This window comes from Budorcas taxicolor, chromosome 14 (assembly GCF_023091745.1).
Source record: "Budorcas taxicolor isolate Tak-1 chromosome 14, Takin1.1, whole genome shotgun sequence".
In the NCBI taxonomy this organism is placed as follows: Eukaryota; Metazoa; Chordata; class Mammalia; order Artiodactyla; family Bovidae; genus Budorcas; species Budorcas taxicolor.
The window spans coordinates 88,791,666-88,816,269 of NC_068923.1; the positions used below are offsets into that span (position 1 = coordinate 88,791,666).

At 39.5% G+C, this 24,604-nt stretch overlaps 1 protein-coding gene across 1 annotated transcript in view; it reads right to left on the bottom strand.

The window, feature by feature from the left end:
• CNBD1 (cyclic nucleotide binding domain containing 1) overlaps positions 1-24,604 on the bottom strand; it is a 490,840-nt gene that overhangs the window by 428,919 nt on the left and 37,317 nt on the right. The window contains exons 3-4 of the mRNA XM_052651586.1: positions 24,108-24,113; positions 3,758-3,865 (exon numbers count right to left, since the gene is read on the bottom strand). Coding sequence (XP_052507546.1) covers positions 3,758-3,865; positions 24,108-24,113 — 114 coding nt within the window. The remainder of the gene's footprint in view (positions 1-3,757; positions 3,866-24,107; positions 24,114-24,604) is intronic.

The following is a 24,604-nucleotide window of genomic DNA, read 5'->3' on the forward strand; positions in this document are numbered from 1 at the left end:
TTTCTTAATATATTTTCTGTAATTCATTTTAATTCCATTTTAAGATATTTTATTGTTACTTTACAGCAGATGATTTTTCATGACCAAAAGAGAGAGAAACATTTTGTATTTCTTAACAGTCACATGACTGTATTCATTACATATTTTTACTTGCCTGATTTTGCTTTTACTATGAGACAGGATACTGAATTAAATCAAATGCCTTTTCATCATCTGTAGATATCATCATATAGTTTCTCTTTGAGTTACTAATATTATAAAATTTTAATAACAGCTTTTCTAACAAACCTTCTTTGTACTCATGAGATGAAGTCAACTTAACTGTAGTGTACCAATATGCTAATACACTATTGCTAGCACTTTATTTTTTCTGTATGCCTATATGTGGACTTCTCTGGTGGCTCAGGTAGTAAAGAATCAGCCTGTAATGCAGGCAATCTGGACTCAATGCCTGGGTGTGGAAGATCCCCTAGAGAACGGAATGGCAACCCACTCCAGTATTCCTGCCTAGAGAATCCCCAGAGAGAAGAGAGCCCAGCAGTCTACAGTTCCAGGAGTTGCGAAGAGTCAGACACCACTGAGCAACTAGCACTATTACTCTGCCTGTATCAGCTGTGCTTAGAACCCAGCTTGCCTGTGTTGCATGCGAATTCTTCACTGTCTGAGTCAAGCCCAAGAATACTAGAGTGGGTAGCCTATCCCATTCTCCAGGGTATCCTCCCGACCAAGGAATCGAACTGGGGTCTCCTGCGTTGCAGGCAGATTGTTTACCAGCTGAGCTACCAGGGAACCCATATATGCCTTATCAGTTCAGTTCAGTTCAGTCGCTCAGATGTGTCCAACTCTTTGCGACCCCACGGACTGCAGCATGCCAGGCCTCCCTGTCTATCACCAACTCCCAGAGTCTACTTAAACTCATGTTCATCAGGTTGGTGACACCATCCAGCTACCTCATCCTCTGTTGTCCCCTCCTCCTCCTGCCCCTAATCACTCCCAGAATCAGGGTCTTTTCCAATGAGTCAACACTTCGCGTGAGGTGGCCAAAGTATTGGAGTTTCAGCTTTAGCATCAGTCCTTCCATGAACACCCAGGACTGATCTCCTTTAGGATGGACTGATTGGATCTCCTTGGAGTCCAAGGGACTCTCAAGAGTCTTCTCCAACACCACAGTTCAAAAGTATCAATTCTTTGGTACTCAGCTTTCTTCACAGCCCAACTCTCACATCCATACATGACCACAGGGAAAACCATAGCCTTGACTAGATGGGCCTTAGTCAGCAAAGTAATGTCTCTGCTTTTGAATATGCTCTCCAGGTTGGTCATAACTTTTCTTCCAAGGCATAAGTGTCTTTTAATTTCATGGCTGCAGTTACCATCTGCAGTGATTTGGGAGCCCAAAAAATTAAAGTCTGACACTGTTTCCCCATCTATTTCCCATAAAGTGATGGGACCAGATGCCATGATCTTAGTTTTCTGAATGTTGAGCTTTAAGCCAACTTTTTCACTCTCCTCTTTCACTTTCATCAAGAGGCTTTTTAGTTCCTCTTCACTTTCTGCCATAAGAGTGGTGTCATCTGATTATCTGAGGTTATTGATATTTCTCCTGGCAATCTTGATTTCAGTTTGTGCTTCTTACAGCCCAGGGTTTCTCATGATGTACTCTGCATATAAGTTAAATAAACAGGGTGACAATACGCAGCCATGATGTACTCCTTTTGCTATTTGGAACCAGTCTGTTGTTCCATGGCCAGTTCTAACTGTTGCTTCCTCACCTGCATATAGGTTTCTCAAGAGGCAGGTCAGGTGATCTGGTATTCCCATCTCTTTCAGAATTGTCCACAGTTTATTGTTATCCACACAGTCAAAGGCTTTGGCATAGTCAATAAAGCAGAAATAGATGTTTTTTCTAGAACTCTCTTGCTTTTTCGATGATCCAGCGGATGTTGGCAATTTGATCTCTGGTTCCTCTGCCTTTTCTAAAAACAGCTTTAACATCTGGAATTTCACAGTTCACGTATTGCTTAAGCCTGGCTTGGAGAATTTTGAGCGTTACTAGCATGTAAGATGAGTGCAATTGTGCGGTAGTTTGAGCATTCTTTGGCATTGTCTTTCTTTGGGATTGGAATGAAAATGGACCTCTTCCAGTCCTATGGCCACTGCTGAGTTTTCCAAATTTGCTGGCATATTGAGTGCAGCACTTTCACAGCATCATCTTTCAGGATTTGAAAAAGCTCAACTGGAATTCTATCCCCTCCACTAGCTTTGTTTGTAGTGATGCTTTCTAAGGCCCACTTGACTTCACATTCCAGGATGTCTGGCTCTAGGTGAGTGATCACACCATTGTGATTATGTTGGTGGTGAAGATCATTTCTGTACAATCCTTCTGTGTATTCTTGCCATCTCTTCTTAATATCTTCTGCTTCTGTTAGGTCCAGACCATTTCTGTCCTTTATCAAGCCCATCTTTGCATGAAAGTTTCCCTTGGTATCTCTAATTTTTTAGAAGAGATCTCTAGTCTTTCCTGTTCTGCTGTTTTCCTCTATTTCTTTGCATTGATCACTGAGGAAGGCTTTCTTATCTCTCTTTGTTATTCTTTGGAACTCTGCATTCAAATGAGAATATCTTTCCTTTTCTTCTTTGCTTTGCGGTTCTCTTCTTTTCACAGCTATTTGTAAGGCCTCCCCAGACAGCCATTTTGCTTTTTTGCATGTCTTTTCCATGGGGATGGTCTTGATCCCTGTCTCCTGTACATTGTCACATACCTCATTTCATAGTTCATCAGGCACTCTATCAGATCTAGTCCCTTAAATCTATTTCTCACTTCCACTGTATAATCACAAGGGATTTGATTTAGGTCATGCCTGAATGGTCTAGTGGTTTTCCCTACTTCCTTAAGTCTGAATTTGTCAATAAGGAGTTCATGATCTGAGCCACAGTTAGCTCCCAGTCTTGTTTTTGCTGACTGTATAGAGTTTCTCCATCTTGACTGCAAAGAATATAATCAATCTGATTTCGGTGTTGACCATCTGGTGAAGTTCATGTGTATAGTCTTATAATCATAACTAAAAACTGATATTTCTTGTTTATGCTATTCTTGCGAAATCTTGTTATACCTGCATGGCAGATACACAACCTATATTCATTTTCTATACTCCAAAAATATTAAATTGCATAGAAAGCACCTTTTCTTAAAAAGAACATCTAGTCATATCACTGAGACTATGAGTTTTTAATTTTTGTTTTTGTTCTATTTAGCCTTCAAAAATACTTTGAAGAGTTATTTTTACAACTCTTTTATTCATACCATAATTACTTTTATATCATCTTGAATAATTTTAGTAGTATGAATTTTTTACAAAATGAACCAAAAACATCTATATTATTCTCTGGTTATATGAAATATTCTCTCACAAATTTCTCTGTATCATTTACTATATTCTCATTCCTAATAGTATTTTATCTTATTAAGTTTGTTGTATAGGGATTGTTGTTTAATGAAAAAATTCAACGAGCTACACATATTTATTAGTCCCAGTTATCTTACAACCTAATTAAAAGCCTGCAGAATTATGGTAGGAATTCAACCTCCCTTACCAATATCCATTTCCTTGGCTGATCCCTAACATGTAGTACTGGGAACCGATCAAACACTCAGTGTTTGAGTTCCACTTGTTTTTCCATGCATTCACACGCATCTGCACAAACACACACACATCCACACACACAAAGGCTTGCTTTCAAAAGAAGATATCATTACCTTTTCTCTTCCTCTTTGAAAAGTTTAGGCAGTCTGACTTTTTTCTGCACGAATATTTTAGGATATTGCTTCATAAACACATTGTGCGCTGATAGAATATTGGTTCGGCTTAAAAGAGAGAGAGATAAATTATTATAAGTGCCATACAACTTCTGAAAGAAAGATTTTAAACTCAATATATACAAGTTAATTCTATACTATTTAGTCTAAAAAAGCAAATGACAAAAATATGAAGCATAAACATTTTATGCTTAAAAAATATCCACTATAAAAATTGTCTGTAGTGTGTTTCACTGAGAAATAATTTAAGAATATCAAATTTAGGGTAATGCTAATTGTCAAAAAATTAATTTTTTAGCTGAGTCTTCTTAAAATTTTATTTCTGTAATTTATTAAAGTGCTTAGAAAATATACCATATAATTAAAATTCCCCCAAGATGATTCATCTATAGTATAGTATTGTATTAGTATTAGTCACTCAGTCATGTCTGACTCTTTGCGACCCCATGGACTGTAGCCCACCAGGCTCCTCTGTCCATGGAATTCTCCAGGCAAGAAAACTGGAGTGGGTTGCCATTCCCTTCTCCACATACATAGTTTACATATACATTATTCAAAGTATAGTTATCTGAATCTTTGCAATTTTTATGAAAATCTCATGTGCTTTTGTTTTAGGATCAGAATAAAGAAGTTTTCGAGCAATATTTCAGCATTTATGAAATCCAGATCACTGGACTCATCTCAGGTGTTTTTTAAATATAGATTTCTGATCCTTTTCCTGATGAAGCAAGATCTGCAAAATAGAGTCTGGGTAGTCTTCTCTATTTTGAATATCAACTTCCAGGTGATTCCTACTTGTAATCAGGTTTCAATCCAGTGAAAATATTTTAATATGTGAATAACAAGATCTAATGAAATATAGCAAATTGTCAGTATTAGGTAATGACACTTGTTTCTGAAAAGTCTGCTTCATTCAATTTTTAACAGACAACATCATGAAAATTTGGTCAGTTTTTAGAATGTTGAGTGCTCATCTCGACAGCTTGTGTCAATAATTATGAAAAATAATCATACTTAAAATTGAACATTGACAAACATCTTAGTCAATATTTGCCTCATGATGTTGAATATAAAAGTCTTCAAGATTTTCTTGTGTCAATGTCAACAGCACCACACTCTAAAATACTAATAGCATCTTTTTTCTCTTGCTCTGAGTTCATAAAATACCATGTTAATTATTTACACAAAACAGAGAATATATACTTTAAGAATCTTATTTAATTTAACTTTACTGATTCAAATAATGCAATGTGTGATTTATATGACATTAGAAATTTTCATTCTTACTCAGACACTGTAGAGATGCACTGACCAAGAATCTACTGTTTTTTAAATGTGAATCACTGAAACCACTGGGAAATTTCCTAAGATCTTTCTTTCTTTTTTTTTCTAACTGGAACACACATTTTGCAATCATCTGTTTTTATGGATCGTTATTTCCTATATGACAAACATTTTGCTAAGGTCTTTACATTATCTTTCTCTAATTCTATATTTATATAACCTGAAAAGATTCAGTTCAGTTCAGTCGCTTAGTCGTGTCCAACTTTTTGCGACCCCATGAATCGCAGCACGCCTGGCCTCCCTATCCATCACCAACTCCCGGAGTCCACCCAAACTCATGGCCATGAGTCGGTGATGCCATCCAGCCAGCTCATCCTTTGTCATCTCCTTCTCCTCCTGCTCCCAACCCCTCACAACATCAGGGCCTTTTCCAGTGAGTCAACTCTTCGTATGAGATGGCCAAAGTATTAGAGTTTCAGCCTCAGCACCAGTCCTTCCAATGAATACCCAGGACTGGTCTCCGTTAGGATGGACTGGTTGGATTTCCCTGCAGTTCAGGGGGCTCTCAAGAGTCTTCTCCAACACCACAGTTCAAAAGCATCAATTCTTCAGCGTGCAGCTTTCTTCACAGTCCAACTTTCACATCCATACATGACCGCTGGAAAAACCATAGCCTTGACTAGATGAACCTTTATTTGCAAAGTAATATCTCTGCTTTTGAATATGCTATCTAGGTTGGTCATAACTTTTCTCCCAAGGAGTAAGCGTCTTTTAATTTCATTGCTGCAATCACCATCTGCAGTGATTTTGGAGCCCAAAAATAGTCTGACGCTGTTTCCCCATCTATTTGCCATGAAGTGATGGGACCACATGCCATGATCTTCGTTTTCTGAATGTTGAGCTTTAAGCCAACTTTTTCACTCTCCTCTTTCACTTTCATCAAGAGGCTTTTTAGTTCCTCTTCACTTTCTGCCATAAGGGTGGTGTCATCTGCATATCTTAGGTTATTGATATTTCTCCTGGCAATCTTGATTCCAGCTTGTGCTTCTTCCAGCCCAGCGTTTCTCAAGATATACTCTGCATATAAGTTAAATAAGCAGGGTGACAATATACAGCCTTGACGTACTCCTTTTCCTATTTGGAACGAGTCTGTTGTTCCATGTCCAGTTCTAACTGTTGCTTCCTGACCTGCATATAGGTTTCTCAAGCTAGTTCAAGCTGCAAAGATTGGTATTCTTTAATTCCTACTTACACATAAATTATAAAAGTAATATTAATTTGCCTAACTCATTTAACTAGGAAATAGAGGATAAAGGTACATATGAAAACTAAATTGACTTCTAAACCCATGCTTTTAAACTTTTCGATATGCTACCCTCCTAAATAATAAACATGTCAGTTCTTACTATGTGTACTAAGGTGTTATTCTAGGCAGTTTGCATGTATCCGATCATTTAATTCTTATGCAATTGTATTAGCTAATACTCCTACTGTCATCTACATTTTCTAGACTACAAAACTGAGGGCCAAAGGAGTACAAAAGCATAATCTTTTTATTATTCTACATGGAGCCAGTGTCCCAAGACTTGGAACCTTATTCCAATTGGTAATCTAGATAAATCATCTTTGGAGTGGCTAAGAAATTTATATCAAAGTGCTAAAACATTCACTTTTGTTCTTTTCTATGTATGACTAAGATGTTTGCTTCATGTAACACTTGAGAATTTTCAAAGTGTGGTGGCTGGTGTGCATGTAACTGGTGTTTATAATTTGTGTCTTCAAAGTAATGTACCCAAGAAGTGAAAGATGTGGAAGGTTAAAATGAAAGAGTCAAATGCTAGAGTCACTTTTCAGAATGAGGCCCTAAGTGCCAAACAATGCTCTGATGGATGTTCCATATCACAAAATGCAGACTACTCCTATTTTTGAGGTTCTTGTTGAAACAAAATCATACAATCCTATATGTCTAGTCAGAATGCATTTTTGTTTAAAACCGTGTGAAATTTGTACATGAATGCATGTGAATGTGGATAAGAGAAGTAGATTTGAAGAAACATGAAATAAATATAATTAGAAAGCCAAGGACAAAGAAAGATTTAGAACTATAGTAGGGTTGGAGAGTAGATCATGGATCCAAATAACTACTTGACAATTTGAGCACTGTCCAGAAAATACTTATATTTTCCCATGGTGTGAGTGGACACTGCCTATGAATAAAATTTGTCATTTCCTTGAAGTTAATCTGCAAAGAAATTCACCTACAAGGAAAAAAGTCCAACTTCTTCAAGCAGATAAAGAAAAGATACGTGAGAAAACGTATAGCTTTAAAAGATCAATCAAGATTGTGGAGTAAAAGGATGTGCAGCTTATCTCCCCAGTCAAACACACCAAAAATATATGTATATGAAACACAGGAAAAGATGCTCAACATCACTCATTATTAGAGAAATGCAAATCAAAACCACAATGAGATATCACCTCACATCAGTCAGAATGGCCATCACCAAAAAGTCTACAAACAAGAAATCCTGGAGAGAGTGTGGAAAAGGGAACGCTCTTGCATTGTTGGTGGGAATGAAAATTGATACAGCCACTATGGAAGATGGTATGGAGATTCCTTAAAAAACCAGGAATAAAACCACCATATGATCCAGGAATCCCACTCCTAGGCATACACCCTGAGGAAACCAGGGTTGAAAAAGACACTTGTATCCCATTGTTCATTGCAGCACTATTTACAACAGCTAGAACATGGAAGCAACCTAGATGCCCATTGACAGATGAATGGATAAAGAGGTTGTGGTGCACATACACAATGGAATATTACTCAGCCATAAAGAGGGATGCATTAGACTCAGTTCTGATGAGGTGATGAACCTAGAACTTACTGTACAGAGTGAAGTGAGTCAGATAGAGAAAGATAAATATCGTATTCTATTGCACATACACAGAATCTAAAAAAATGGTTCCAAAGAATTTATTTACAGGGGAGCAATGGAGAAACAGACATAGAGAACAAACGGACTTATGGACATGGGAGAGGGGAGGAGAGGATGAGACGTATGGAAAGAGAAACGTGGAAACTTCCATTACCATATGTAAAATAGATAGCCAAAGGGAGGTTGCTGTTATGTCTCAGGAAACTCAAACAGGGGCTCTGCATCAACCTAGAGGAGTGGGATGGGGAGGGAGATGGGAGGCAGGTTCAAAAGAGAGGGGGAATATGTATACCTACGGCTGACTCATGTTGGGGTTTGGCAGAAAACAGCAAAATTCTGTAAAGCAATTATCCTTCAATTAAAAAAAAGGAAACACACACAAAACATATGTATACGAAGAACAATCCTCACTGAAAACTAACTAGAAACTGGCAGAAGGAATCCTGTTCAACCAAGGCTGTAAGAAATATGCACACATAATCAGGTGGAAAGGGGAAGGAAAATGATTAGGTCAGACTGTGCCCCAGGAAAGGACTCAGAGGAAAAGGGAGACAACAAGGGGGACACCCGCTCTGGGTGTGGGTATCTCAGCCCAGAGGTCCTGCATGGGAAATAGGAGCCTCCTCGGCTCACTGGAGGACTGCTGAAGCTAAAAGGTGGGCTGCGGAAAACCGGGACTCCATTCATGCAGAAAAGCCAGTTGGCTAACTCTAACCCGAACCTAACCCTATGGCTATACCCTGGCATGCATCTCATCCCTAGTCAAGCAAACACGCATTCTCCCTCCCTCAATGAGACAGTGTGGCACAGGACCTGGGGAGGCTGTGAGTAGGGAAAGATGTGGATACGGGAGGCAGAGGCCACAAGGTACCAGGAAGAGTCTGGGTGGGGTGGCAGTGGCCGCTGTTTGCACTTACTAAAGCAGTGCATTAGAAGCAGCCCACATCTCTGACAGCAGCTCACGCCTTACCCACCAATGTATACTGAGAGCTTACAGGGCTCTCCTCTACTTGTGGAATAGCTCCATAACAGAATGGGAGCGGAGGCTGGGGGGCCAGTGACTACCTGTGAGCGACAAAGTGGCCTTGAACCGAAGGCTACATCTAAGTGCAGCAAGAGAAGCAATTGCAAGTGTCTGCATAGGAGCACATCAGAGACATCTTGCAGCTGTGCTTGAGGCCAGCACAAGTCCCCCTTGCTTCACCATGACCTCCTCTGGGACAAGAGGTCTGGTGAAAGGGAGAGAGTAAAACAATATACTTGAAGGTAACAGCCATCTGGGGCCTGAGCCACAGGCTCCTACTCCAGCAACATGAGATCAAATCGCACTCCCATTGGTTGCTGCTGGTGACTGAGAAGCAGGGAAATCCTGCCTCATAATCCCCTGCACCTCAAGCGCCTCCATCCCCATCACATCCCCTATCAAAGTCAGAGCCGACAGAACACCCTGAAGAAAACCGCAACTTGCCTCCATGTAAATCCAACTCCCTTACCAAAGGTACTGGGTACATGCAGTCTGTACAGGTGTGCCCCCATTTGATAGCAATCCTTGAAGACTACAAGAGGTAACTGTTTCCCATAAAATCACAGGGACAGAGAAAGTTAAGAAAAATGAAAAGGCAGAGGAACTGACCTCATTTGAAAGAATAAGAGAAAGCACTTGAAAAAAATAAATGAAACAGACATAATTTACCAGAAAAGAATTCAAAGCATTGATATTAAAATTGATATACTCAATCAGAATGTTAATATGGAACTAGAAAATATTAAAAAGGCCCAATTCACTAGCTGAAATAAAACACTAGAAGCAATGAATAGCAGACTAAGTTATACAGAAGAACACATAAGAGATCTGTAAGATAGAACAAAGAAAATCACACAATAAGAGTAGCAAAAAGAAAAATTATGAAAAAAAATGCAAGAGGTCCCTGTGATAACATTAAGCATACTGACATTTTCATAATAGCAGTTCCAGAAGAAGATGAGAGAGAAGGGGATCAGTAAAGTATTTGAGAAAATAATGGCTGAAATTTCCGAAACCTGAGGAAGGAAATAGATATCCAGATACCAGAAGTATAGAGGGTGATGAACCCAAGATGAACGCAAGCAGACCAACACCAAGATACATCATAATTAAAGATCAGAAGGGAAATAAATAAAGTGGAGGCCCCACTCTCAAAAAAAAAAAATTAAAAGATTAATGAAACCAATAGTTCTTTTTAAGATAAACAAAATTGTTAAGATTTAGCAAGGCTCAAGAATAAGAGAAAGGTCAAAATAAACAAGATTAGTAATAAAGAGGAGAAATCACAACCAATATAACACAGCTATGAAGATCATAAGAGAATATTATGAAAAGCTACATGCCAACAAATTGGACAATCTGGAAAAATTTGACAAATTTCTACAAGCATACCATCTTCCAAGACTAAATCAGGAAGAAATAAACAATCTTAACAGATCAATCATTAGCTGTGAAACTGAATCTGTCATTGAAAAATTTCCAGAAAACAAAAATACAGAACTGGATGGCTTCACAGCAGAACTCCACCAAACATATAAAGAAAAGCTAATGTCTGTCCCTCTCAAACTGTTCCAGAAAAAGAAAGAGAAGGGAACACTCCCCATTCTATGAGGCCACTATTACCCTGATACCAAAACTAGACAAAGATGCTCCCCCCTAAAATTATAGGCCATTATCTCCAATGAATATGGATATAAAAACTCTCAACAAAATATTAGCAAACTGAATCTAACAATATATAAAAAGGACCATACACCATGATCAAGTTGGACTTACTCCACAGATGTGAGGTTAGTTCAATATTCACAAATTAATCAGTGTGATAGAACACACTGACAAAATGAAGAATAAAACTGACATAACCATATCAAATGATGTAGAAAAAGCATTCAACAAAATTCAATGTACATTCATTATAAAAGCTCTCATTAAAACAGATATAGAGAGACCATATTTCAAAATAATAAAGGCCATTCAGAACAAATCTACAGGTAACATTATACTCATAGGTGAAAAGCTAAAACCCTCTCTGATAAAATCAGGAGCAAGAAAAGGATGCCAACTATCAACACTTTTATTTGACATATTAATAGAGTTGGAAGCTCTAACCACAACAATTAGATAAGAAAAAGAAACAAATGGAATGCAAATTGTAAAGGAAGAAGTTGAAATGTCCCCATTTTTCAGATATCATGATACTTTACATACAAAACCCTACAGTCATCACCAAAAAAATTATAGAACTAAAAAATATGAATTCAGAAAAGAAGCAGGATGCAAGTTTAAATAAAATAATATGTGACTTTTCTATACACTAATAATAAACTACCAGAAAGATACAGTAAAAAAAATCCCTATAAAATCTCATCAAAATAAAATATCTAGGAATAAACATAATTAAGGAGGTGAAAGAACTGTACTCTAAAAATTATAAAACATGATAAAAAATTGAAAATAATACAAAGACTTGTAAATATGTCCCATTCTCTTACAGTGGAAGAATTAACATTGCTAAAATGGCCACACTACCCAAGTTAGTTCAGTCGCTTAGTCATGTCCGACTCTTTGCGACCCCATGGACTGCAACATGCCAGGCCTACCTGTCCATCACCAACTCCTGGAGTTTACTAAAACTCATGTCCACTGAGTTGGTGATGCCATCCAACCATCTCTTTTTTTACAGTTCTTCTGTGTATTCTGTGTATATTACCCAAAGTAGTCCACAAATTTAATGCAACACCTATTAAAATATTCATGACATTTTTCACAGAACTAGAATAATTCTAAAATGCATATGAATCCACAAAACCCCCAAAAGCCAAAGCAATCTTAAAACAAGCAAACAAAAAAAGTTGGGATTATCACCCACCCAGATTTCTGACCATCCTACAAATCTACAGTAATCAAAACAGCATGATATGGACACAGAAAACAGATATCGAGATTCATGGAACAGAACCAAGAGACCAGATATAAACCCAAACAACTCTGACCAATTAATCTTCACCAAATGAGGCAAGAATATGCAATAGAGAAAAGACAGCCTCTTCAAAAAGTGACACTGCAAAACCTAGATAGCCACATGTGAAAAAAATGAAATTAGAACATTTCCTTAAACCACACACACAAATAAACTCAAATGGATTAAATGCCTAAATGTAGGACTTGAAACCATAAAACTTCTCGACACAATATAGGCAGAATACTGTAAATCATAGCAATAGTTTTTGGGTCTCTCTCCTAAGAAGAGGTGGCAAGAATACACAGAAGAACTATACAAAAAAGATCTTCACAACACAGATCATTACGATGGTGTGATCACTCATGTAGAGCCAGACATCCTGGAATGTGAAGTCAAGTGGGCCTTAGGAAGCATCAGTATAAACAGAGCTAGTAAAGGTGACGGAATTCAAGCTGAGCTATTTCAAATCCTAAAAGATGATGCTGTGAAAGTGCTGCACTCAATATCTCAGCAAATTTGGAAAACTCAGCAGTGGCCACAGGACTGGAAAAGGTCAGTTTTCATTCCTATCCCAAAGAAAGGCAATGCCAAAGAATGCTCAAACTACCACACAATGCACTCATCTCACACGCTAGTAAAGTAATGCTCAAAATTCTCCAAGCCAGATTTCAACAGTATGTAAACTGTGACTTTCCAGATGTTCAAGCTGGATTTAGAAAAGGCAGAGGAACCAGAGATCAAAGTGCCAACATCTGCTGGATCATCGAAAAAGCAAGAGAGTTCCAGAAAAAGATCTATTTCTGCTTTATTGACCATGCCAAAGCCTTTGACTGTTTGGATCACAATAAACTGTGGAAAATTATTCAAGAGGTGGGAATACCAGGCCACTTTACCTGCCTCTTGAGAAACCTATATGCAGATCAGGAAGCAACAATTGGAACTGGACATGGAACAACAGACTGGTTCCAAATAGGGAAAGGAGTATGTCAAGGCTGTATATTGTCACCCTGTTTATTTAACTTCTATGCAGAGTACATCATGAGAGACACTGGGCTGGAAGAAGCACAAGCTGGAATCAACATTGCCGAGAGAAATATCAATAACCTCAGACATGCAGATGACACCACCTTATGGCAGAGAGTGAAGACCAACTAAAAGGCCTCTTGAAGAAAGTGAAAGAGGAGAGTAACAAAGATGGTTTAAAGCTCAACATTCAGAAAATGAAGATCATGGCATCTAGTCCCACCACTTCGTGGGAAATAGATGGGGAAACAGTGGAAACAGTATCAGACTTTATTTTGGGGGCTCCAAAATCACTGCAGATGGTGACTGCAGCCATGAAATTAAAAGACGCTTACTCCTTGGAAGCAAAGTTATGACCAACCTAGAGAGCATATTCAAAAGCAGAGATATTGCTTTGCCAACAAAGGTCCATCTAGTCAAGGCTATGGTTTTTCCAGTGGTCATGTATGGATGTGAGAGTTGGACTGTCAAGAAAGCTGAGTGCTGAAGAATTGATGCTTTTGTACTGTGGTGTTGGAGAAGACTCTTGAGAGTCCCTTGGACTGCAGGGAGATCCAACCAGTCCATTCTAAAGGAGACAGGTCCTAGGTGTTCTTTGGAAGGAATGATTCTAAAGCTGAAACTCCAGTACGTTGGCTGCCTCGTGTGAAGAGTTGACTCATTGGAAAAGACCCTGATGCTGGGAGGGATTAGGGGCAGAAGGAGAAGGGGACAACAGAGGATGAGATGGCTGGATGGCATCACCAACTTGATGGACGTGAGTCTGAGTGAACTCCGGGAGTTGGTGATAGACAGGAAGGCCTGGTGTGCTGAAATTCATGGGGTCACAGAGCCAGACACGACTGAGTGACTGAACTGAACCAAACTGTGAAGAACCGACTCATTTGAAAAGACCCTAATGCTGGGAAAGTTTGAAGGTGGGAGGAGAAGGGGACAACAGAGGATAAGATAGTTGGATGGCATCACTGACTCAATGAACATGAGTTTGATCTCCAGGAGTTGGTGATGGACAAGGAGGCCTGGCATGTTGCAGTCCATGGGGTTGCAAAGAGTCAGACATGATTGAGCAACTGAACTGAACTGAACTCCTAAGCCAACAGAAATAAAAGCAAAAATAAACAAATGGGACCTAATTAAGCTTAAAATCCTTAGCAGAGCAAAAGATACTGTCAACAATACAAAAAGACAGCAAACAGAATTGAAGAATCTATTTACAAATGCCATGAGCAACCCGGGTATAAAATCCAAAATATGTGAACAGCTTGTAAGATTCAGTATCAAGAAACAAACAAACAACCCAAATGATATTGGGCAACAGTCCTGAATAGTTATTTTTCCACAGAAGACGTTCAGATGGCTAACAGACATATGAAAATGTGATCAAAATCTAATTTCTAGAGAAATGCAAATTCAAACCACAATGAAGTATCACCTTGCACCTGTTGAAATAGCTGTTATCACAAAAATTTTAAAAATAAATGTAACTGAGGATATCGAGAAAAGGGAACACTTGTACACTGTTGGTGGGAATATAAATTGATAAGGCAACTATGTAAAAAACTATAGAATTTCCTCCAAAAGCTAGAACTATAACTGCCATATTATCCAGCAATTCCACTGCTGGGAATATATCTGGAAAAAAAATGTAAGCACTAATTTGGAAAGATACATGCCTCCCAAAGTTAATAGCACTATTTACAATAAATAATATATGGAATCAACCCAAGTGTCCATCAATAAATGAATGGATAAAAAAGATATGGTGTGTGTGTGTGTGTGTATATATATATATATATATATATATATATATATATATGAATATCACTCATCAGAAGCCTCTTAAGAGTCCCTTGAACAGCAAGGTATTAGACCAGTGAATCCTAGAGGAAATCAATCCTGAATATTCATTGGAAAGACTGAAGCTGAAGCTGGAAATCCAATACCTTGACCACCTGATGCAAAGTGCATATTCATTGAAAAAGTCTCTGATGCTGGGAAAAAATGAGGGCAAGAGGAAAAGGGGGCGACAGAGAATGAGATGGTTGGATGGCATAACTGACTCAATGGACATGAGTGTGAGCAAACTCCAGGAGATACTGAAGGACAGGGAAGCCTGGCATGCCGCTGTCCATGGGGCGGGAGTGCGGGGGGGGGGGGGGTGCACAAAGAATCCAACATGACTGAACAACAAAAATACGAAAACAAAATTCTGCCTTTTGCAGCAATGTAGATGGACCTAGAAAACACTATGCTTAGTGAAATGTCAGAAAAAGACAAATACTGTGTATTTTGGACAGTATTTGTGGAATCTAAAAAATAAAAAGAATGTATTCAGCACAACAGATTCAGATATATATATAAATATCTTGGTTATCAGCAAGAAGAAAGAAGCAAGGAGGGACAAGATAGTGGTATGGAATTAATAGATACAAACTCTTACATAAAATAGATTAGCCACAAAGATATATAGCAAGGCAGTTATAGCCATTGTTTTGTAATAACTTTTAATGGAATATAGTCTGCAAAAATACTGAATCACTATGCAGTATACCTGAAAGTAATTCTTGCCTGGAAAATTCCATGGAGAGGAGAGCCTGATGGGCTTCAGTTCATGGGGTCACAAAGAGTCAGGCATGGCTGAGCTCACACACACACACACACACACACACACACACACACACACACAATATAAAATTATTATAAATCAATTATACTTCAGTAAAAATAAACAAACCAATAGCTTTACACACAAGAAATATAAACTATGCCCAAGATGCTACATATTCAAGGATCATAAAATTAAATGCTTGCCCTGCCCAAGCAGGTTTCAAAAGGTGAGGACTGCGGTGAACAGGAGAGATTATGTCTGTAAAATGGAAGCCATGGCCCCTCTCTTAAATCCACTTTTGTATTGTAATAAGGGAAGTTCAAAGTGCTTAGATATTGCAGGGCTTTTTCTTAAGAAGCCAGAAATCTGAACACATACGTGAAGAATTGTGATGTTTGAATATTAGCAACTGCTGTAGACTGAATTACGACCCCTTCAAAATTTATTTTGAAGCCCTGGTTCCCCGTTTCATCTGTATTTGGAGATAGAAATTTTAGGAGATACAAAGGCTAAACTATATTGTACAAATCGATATCTAATCAATTCAAAAAGATTGGTGGCCATAAAAGCAGAGGAGTAAGAAGGATCTCTCTTTCTCCCCACATGCAGACACCAAAGAAAGGCCAAGAGAGGACACGGAGAGAAGGTACCTCTGTGCAAGCGAGGAAGAGCACCTCCACCAGAAACTGAATCAACTGGCATCTTGGACTCGGACTGCCTGGCCTCCAGAACTGTGAGTTTCTGATGTTTAAAACAGTTAATAGTATTATGCCGAAGAAAGAAGGAAAAACCACTAGGCCATTCAGGTCTGACCTAAATCAAATCCCTTATACTATACAGTGGCGGTGACCAATAGATTCAAGGAATTATACGTGCTAGACAGAATGCCTAAAGAACTATGGATGGAGGTTTGTAACATTGTACAGGAGGCAGTGACCAAAAGCATTCCAAAGAAAAAGAAACTCAAGACTGCAGAGTGGTTGTCTGAGAAGACTTTTACAAATATTAATAGGGGAATTAAACAAGCAAAGGGCAAGGGAGAAAGGAAAAGACATACCGAATTGAGTGAAGAGTTCCAGAGAAGAGCAAGGAGAGATAAGAAAGCTTTCTCAGTTGAACAATGCAAAGAAATAGATAGAGGAAAACAATAGAACAGGGAAAACTAGAGATTGTTTCAAGAAAATTAGAGATATCAAAGGGAAATTTCATGCGAGGATGAGCAAGATAAAACACATACAGACACAGAAGAGATTAAGAAGAGGTATCAAGAATAAACAGAACAACTATACAAAAAAGGTTTCAATCACCCAGATAAGCATGATGGTGTGGCCACTCACTAGAGTCAGACATTCTGGAGTGTCAGGTTACGTGGGCCGTAGGAAGAATTGCTAGGAACAAAGCTATAGGAGGAAATGAAATTCCAGCTGAGCTATTTAAAATACTGAAAGATGATGCTGTGAAAGTGCTGCACTCAGTATGTTAGTAAATTTGGAAAACTCAGCAGTGGCCACAGAACTGGAAATGTTCAGTTTTCATTCCAATCCCAAAGACGGGCAATGCCAAAGAATGCTCAGACTACCATACAACTGTGCTCCTTTCACAACCTAGCAAGTTTATGCTCAAAATGGTTCAAGCGAGGCTTCAGCATTATGTGAACTGAGAATTTCCAGATACACAAACTGGGTTCCAAAGAGGAAGATGAACCAGAGATCAAATTGCCAACATTCACTGGATCATGGAGAAGGCAATAGAATTGCAGAAAAATAACTGCTTTTGCTTCATTGACAACACTAAAGCCTTTGACTCGGCGGATCACAACAAACTGTGGAAAATCCTTAAAGAGTTGGGAGTACCAGAGCCCCTTACCTGCCCCCTGAGAAATCTGTATGTGGGTCAAAAAGCAACATTTAGAACCAGGCATGAAACAGCTGGCTAATTCAAAACTGGGCAAGAAATGCCACAACACTGTATGTTGTCACCTTGCTTGTTTAATGTCTAGGCAGAGTACATCATGTGAAACGCTGGGCTGGATGAATCAAGATTGCTGGGAGAAAGATCAACAACCTCAGATATGTAGATGATACTATTTTAATGGCAGAACGTAACAAACTAAAAAGCCTCTTGATGACAGTGAAAGAGGAGACTGAAAAAGCTGGCTTGAAAATCAACATTCAAAAATAACAATAATAAGGTTGTGGCATCTGGTCCCATCACTTCATGGCAGAAAGAAGGGGAAACAGTGGAAGCAGAGTCAAATTCTATTTTCTTGGGCTCCAAAGTCACTGCAGACAGTGACTGCAGCCTTGAAACTGAAAGACGCTTGCTCCTTGGAAGGAAAGCTGTGACAAACCTAGACAGTGTGTCAAAAAACAGAGACATCACTTAGCCAAAACGTCCATATAAGCAGAGGTATGGTTTTTCCAGTAGTCATGTACAGATGCCAGAGTTGGATCATAAGGAAAGCTGAGCACCAAAGAAGCGATGCTTTAGAATTATGAAAGAAGATCAAGTCAGTCAATCCTAAAGGAAATCAACACTGAATATTCATTGGAAGGACTGATGCTAAAGCTGATGCTCCATTACTTCAGCCACCTGATGGGAATAACCAACTCACTGGAAAAGATCCTGGTTCTGGAAAGGATTGCAGGCAAAAAAGAAGATGGGAGCAGAGGAAGGGGTGGTTAGACAGCATCATCAACTGGATGGACGTGAATTTTAGGAAACATGATAGTGGAGGACAGAGGAGCCTGGCGTGCTTCATCCATGGGGTTGCAAAGAGCTGGACATGACATCTCAACTGAACAACAATAAAAAGAAGTACTATGTTATGGCAGCCCAAGCAGACTAAGATAGTAACTTATTTTAAAATTTGTCTAAATTTCTGTGTGTGGATCAATCAAAGTAATTTTGGGTGTGGTATATATCTGAGGTCAGAGAGAAGAACAGCAACTGAGTAAAAGCTTTGGGAGGGTTCCTTGACTGTGTAACATTAAGAATCTGCTCAGTTGTGCCCGACTCTGCAACACCCTGTCTGTCCATGGAATTCTCCAGGCAAGAATACTGGAGTAGGTTGCCATTCCCTTCTCCTGGGGAACTTCTTGACTCAGGAATTGAATCTGACTCAGGGAAGATTCTTTACTGCCTGAGCTACCAGGGAAGTCCATGAAGAATCCTAGTCTTGTGGTTAAGATAACCTACTTGTGTACTAATTTTTATACTTTATATAAAATTGCCAGTCATTTGAACTTTATATGCCTCATTTCTTTATCCTTAGAGCAAGAGATTAGTAATATCAGCATCTCTAGGTATAATATTTAATATCATATATTTATCTCAAAGACTTCTCTACACTATGACGACCCTGTATGCAAGACAGGAAAAAAAGACGCAGCTGTGTATAACGGACTTTTGGACTCAGAGGGAGAGGGAGAGGGTGGGATGATTTGGGAGAATGGCATTCTATCATGTATACTATCATGTAAGAATTGAATCGCTAGTCTATGTCTGACGCAGGATACAGCATGCTTGGGGCTGGTGCATGGGGATGACCCACAGAGATGTTATGGGGAGGGAGGTGGGAGGGGGGTTCATGTTTGGGAACACATGTAAGAATTAAAGATTTTAAAATTAAAAAAATAAAAAACTTAATACTAAAAAAAAAAAAGTGCATTCAGCTGCCAAATGAAGCATATTAATTGTGAGTCTTCTGCTGGTTCTTCCCCCAAGCATGCCTATACATTTTCAATTATTTGTACAAGTGTATATTGCATTTTGTTAAAGAATATGCCTGCAATGCAGAATATGTAGGAGACATGAGTTCAGTTCTGGGGGTTTGAACCTCTGGAGGAGGAAATAGCAATCCACTCCAGTATTCTTGCCTGAAAAACCCCATGGACAGAGGACCCTAGTGGACTATAGTCTAAAGGGTCACAAACAGTCAGACATGACTGAGTATGCACTCAAATTGCATTTTGCTTTTCAAAATTTCTGATTATATTATTTTATCATCTCCAGAGCTTTTAAATAGATTTTAAAATTAATCTGATTTTAGTAGAATCTGTTGAATCATAGAGATATCTGAATTATACATAATTTTTAAAAACATGACTTGTTTTAATTTAAAATTTATCTTTCCTATATGTTGTATTTCTAATTATAATTATATCTATAAAATATTAAAGTGTTTGATATCTTAAAAAAAATAATAAATAAACTAAACCATACCTTCTTCTTGGGCACAGAAGGAGACATTTCCTAACCTCTCTTGTAGTATCTGGCTGAGTTCTAGCCAATGGAATATGGAAGATGAGGTGTGAAGGATGTGTACCACTTCAGACTGGGATCATCAAAATCTTTCCCCAACTTCAAAAAAAATCCTTTCCATGTGAGATCCTCTACCTTTTTTCCTTTCAGCATGAAGCAAATTATTAGGGAGAACTTGGAAGACACACAGAAAAAGATCAGAGAGCAAAAGATTGGAAAAAACCTGAGTTCCTAAACCAGAAAAACAGCCTGCCAATCAAAACAGTGTTATAGGGTTTGATGTGAAAAAGAAATAGATTCTATTATGTTGAGTCCTGAAAGGCAATGTCAAAGAATGTACAAACCATTGCACAATTGCACTCATCTCACATGCTAGCAAGTAATGCTCAAAATTCTCCAAGCTAGGCTTCAGCAGCGCATAAACCAAGAACTTCCAGCTGTACAATTTGGATTTTGAAAAGGCAGAGGAACCAGAGATCAAATTGACAACATCCACTGGATCATAGAAAAGGCAAGAGAATTCCAGAAAAACATCTACTTCTGCTTTATTGACTATGATAAAGTCTTCAACTGTGTGGATCACAACAAACTGTGGAAAATTCTTAAAGAGATGGGAATATCAGACCACTTTATCTGACTCCTATGAAACCTGTACACAGGTCAAGAAGCAACAGTTAAAACCAGACGTGGGACAATGGGCTGGTTCAAAAATGGGAAAGGAGTATATTAGGGGTGTATATTGTCACCCTGCTTATTTAACTTAAATGCAGAGTACATCATGCAAAATTCTCGGCTGGATGAAGCACAAGCTGGAATCAAGATTGCCTGGAGAAATATCAATAACCTCAAATATGCAGATGACTCCACCCTTATGGCAGAAAGCAAAGAAGAACTGAAAAGCCTCTTGATGAAGGTGAAAGAGGAGAGTGAAAAAGCTGGCTTGAAACTCAACATTCAAAAAACTAAGATCATTGCATTTGGTCCCATTACTTCATAGCAAATAGATGGAAAACAATGACACACATTGTTTTCTTGGGCTCCAAAATCACTGCAGATGGTGACTGCAGCCATGAAATTAAAAGATGCTTGCTCCTTGGAAGAAAACCTATGACCAACCTAGATATCATATTAAAAAGTACAGACATTACTTTGCTGACAAAGGTCTGTCTAGTCAAAGCTGTGATTTTTTCCAGTAGTCATGTACGGATGTGAGTTTGACCCTAAAGAAGGCTGAGTGCTGAAGAATTGATGGTTTTGAACCACAGTGCTGAAGATTCTTGAAAGTCCCTTGAACTGCAAGGAGATTTAAAAAAAAAAAAAGTCCATCCCAAAGGAAATCAGTCCTGAATATTCATTGGAAGGACTGATGCTGAAACTGAAGCTCCAATACTTTGGCCACCTGATGCAAAAAACTAATTCATTGGAAAAGACCCCGATGCTGGGAAAGGTTGAGGGCAGGAGGAGAAGGGGACCATAGAGAACAAGATGGTTGGATGGCATCACCGACTCAATGGGCATGAGTTTGAGTAAGTTCCAGGAGTTGGTGATGGACAGGGAGGCCTGGCAAGCTGCAGTCCATGGGGTCACAAAGAGCTGGACACAACTGAGCAACTGAACAACAAATAGCAGCTAGGAATATCCTAAATAGTAGACTATGTCTTCTGCATCCCATTTAGTTCTGCTCACAAGTCTCAGGAGATAATAAGCTTTTTCATAATATGTTTACTTATCAATTATATTTATGTGATTGCCCTAAAGCAATTTACAGTTTTATTACAAATTAATTTAAAAAGTCATAAAATCTGAATCTATTCAACCACTTTTGGATTTTTTTGTTGAATGTGTCTTATAAATGTTGTAGCATCTATACACTTATTTGATGAAAATTGAAAGAACTATGAATGTTATCTTTGCACATTAGGAGATACAATATTTATAAAATGTTTATGACATATGTGTATATTTATATATCATAATTTACTATGTATAACAGATATATTGTATTATATTATATTCCATTAATTTATATTATACTATATAGATTCTTTTCTTACAATATTAAGTTGAAGAAAAAATGCTCTGTTGTAAGCTCAATGTATTTAACACATCCTAGACTTAAATGAAAAGTTAACCATCAGTCTTCAGAGAATACCACTACAAAGTGTTATTTTATTATTTCTTCTATACTTATTCTTTGAATTTTGGAAATTATTAACTTCCCTTTATGGATTAATTTAATAATCATTCTTTGATAAAGTGCATTAGCCAATGACATCATGGCTTTAAAACTATATTTTTTTCAAAGGAGTTCCACATGCTCTTGCAGTTAATCACAAAAGGTTAAGTCCAAGATTTTTATTTTATAAAATTCCTGGAGAAAACTTAAAGGATCTATTTTGACAAAGTTTTTTGACAAAGCTAAACTGCAAAAATATGAAGACTGAATCTAAACTTTTTAGAGAGATGCTGCTGCTGCGAAGTCACTCCAGTCGTGTCCGAGTCTGTGCAACCACACAGGCGGCAGCCCCCCAGGCTCCACCGTCCCTGGGATTCTCCAGGCAAGAACACTGGAGTGGGTTGCCATTTCCTTCTCCAGTGCATGAAAGTGAAAAGTGAAAGTGAAGTCACTCCGTTATGTCCGACTTTTTGCGACCCCATGGACTACAGCCTATCAGCCTCCTCCGTCCATGGGATTCTCCAGGCAAGAGTACTGGAGTGAGGTGCCATTGCCTTTAGAGAGATATTAATCTGTCATAAAATTTTACTTCCCATAAAATAACTGAAAATCTCCCTAGTTTAAGAAAAAAAAATCTAAATTGTATATAAAACTGAAGTTTTGTGGAAGATTTAAGACAGTGGTTTAAAAAACCCTTAATTCACTTCCTCCCATGGACACAGAAAATCACATCCCATTCACACCGATCCATAATCAGGAAGGATTACAAGGTACAGTCATTTTCTCATTACTAGTAATGAAAATCTAGTGGGAGCCATTTTTGTGATCACAGGCTACCTTGCTAATACCAATACTAGTAGAAACCATTTTGCAAATCTCCATCTAAGATATTAGTGACACTTGGCACGCCCTGGTGCAAGTCTCTCAGCTCCCGGAGGTATTCTAATTGGCCCCTACCTCTTTAACAGATGATTGAAGCTTAGTAAGTGGGAGGGGAGAAGATAACGGAGGAGCAGGCGGACCTGCAGTACATCCCTCCCCACAGATACATCAGGAATACACCTTCAGACACAGAAGTGCATGCAGAACACGAGCTGAGAGCCAACAGGAGTGCCTGACCAGCGGAAAAGAATGTATAGAACCATGCAGAACCGGGTTGGATGAAGGAATTAGGGGAAAAAACAGGAGTGTTAGCAGGACTGGGCCTGCCCTTGGTGGGTGGGGGAACTGAAGCAGGGGTCCGATCTTCACATCAGGGCAATTGTCAGAATCAGAGAAACACCTGAGGCTGAGAGTGAAACAGCTGATCTGTGGCCGCCTACATGGAATGAGAATCAGACAGTCCTTACCGCAGCCAAACATACCCCAGACAGAGACGCAGGTCCCCTAGAAGGTGCAGCGGCTGCAAGCCGGAGTTTAGGGATTGTGGAGCAACCCCACGGTGAGGGCTGCTGTTGACTTTGGAGAGACAGGTTGAGGGTATCTAAGGAAGGAGATTGTGATGGGAAATGCCTGTGGAGGAACGCCAGGCAGCCAAAGAAGCAAGGCGATACTGCTGAGTCATGCATACGGGGTGGAGCCATCACCATAGCCTCTCTCTTCCCACACTGCCAGCATTGGCAGCTGAGGATAAAGAGGCTGGCCCATCAAAGGCCTGATTCACTACAGAGTAGGACCCCACACAGGGTGCCCCTTTAAGTGCCTGACGCACCGATCTACAGAGTAGGATGCCAGGCTGGGGGGCCCCTCTATGTGCCTGATGCACTGAACAGAGAAGGACCCCAGGCGAGGGAGCCCTCTAAGTGCCTGAACAGGCAGAGCTAGGGAAAAAGACCGCCCAAAAAGGCCTTCTGATCGCCAGCTACAAGAGGTTCCAAAAGAGGCTCTGGTAGGGCCATAACTCGGAGAAGGGGATGGCACCGCACTCCAGTACTCTTGCCTGGAAAATCCCATGGATGGAGGAGCTTGGTGGGCTGCAAGTCCATGGGGTCGCGAAGAGTCGGGCACGAACGAGCGACTTCACTTTCACTTTTCAGTTTCATGCATTGGAGAAGGAAATGGTAACCCACTCCAGTGGGTTACCTGTTTTTTGCCTGGAGAATCCCAGGGACGGGGGAGCCTAGTGGGCTGCAGTTTATGGGGTCGCACAGAGTCGGACACGACGGAAGCGACTTAGCAGCAGCAGCAGCAGGCCATAACTCCTGCGACGGAGACAGTCCGTGTCCCTGCACACTTGGCGCCACCAGGGTCCCCGCGATCCCAGCAGCTGCTCCACCTTCACGCTCAGCCCTCACTGGGGCAGAGCTGCCACGGGTGAAAACGTCTTGCATCTGTGCACGCGGAGTCGCTTGGTTGTGTCCAATTCTTCGTGATCCTGTGGACCCTGGCCTGCCAGGCTTCTCTGTCGGGGGGTGGGGGGGTGGGGGGGGGTGGTTCTCCAGGCAAGAACACTGGAGTGCATTGGCCAATACTGGTTGCCGTATCTTTCTAGAATGCTATATTTCCTGC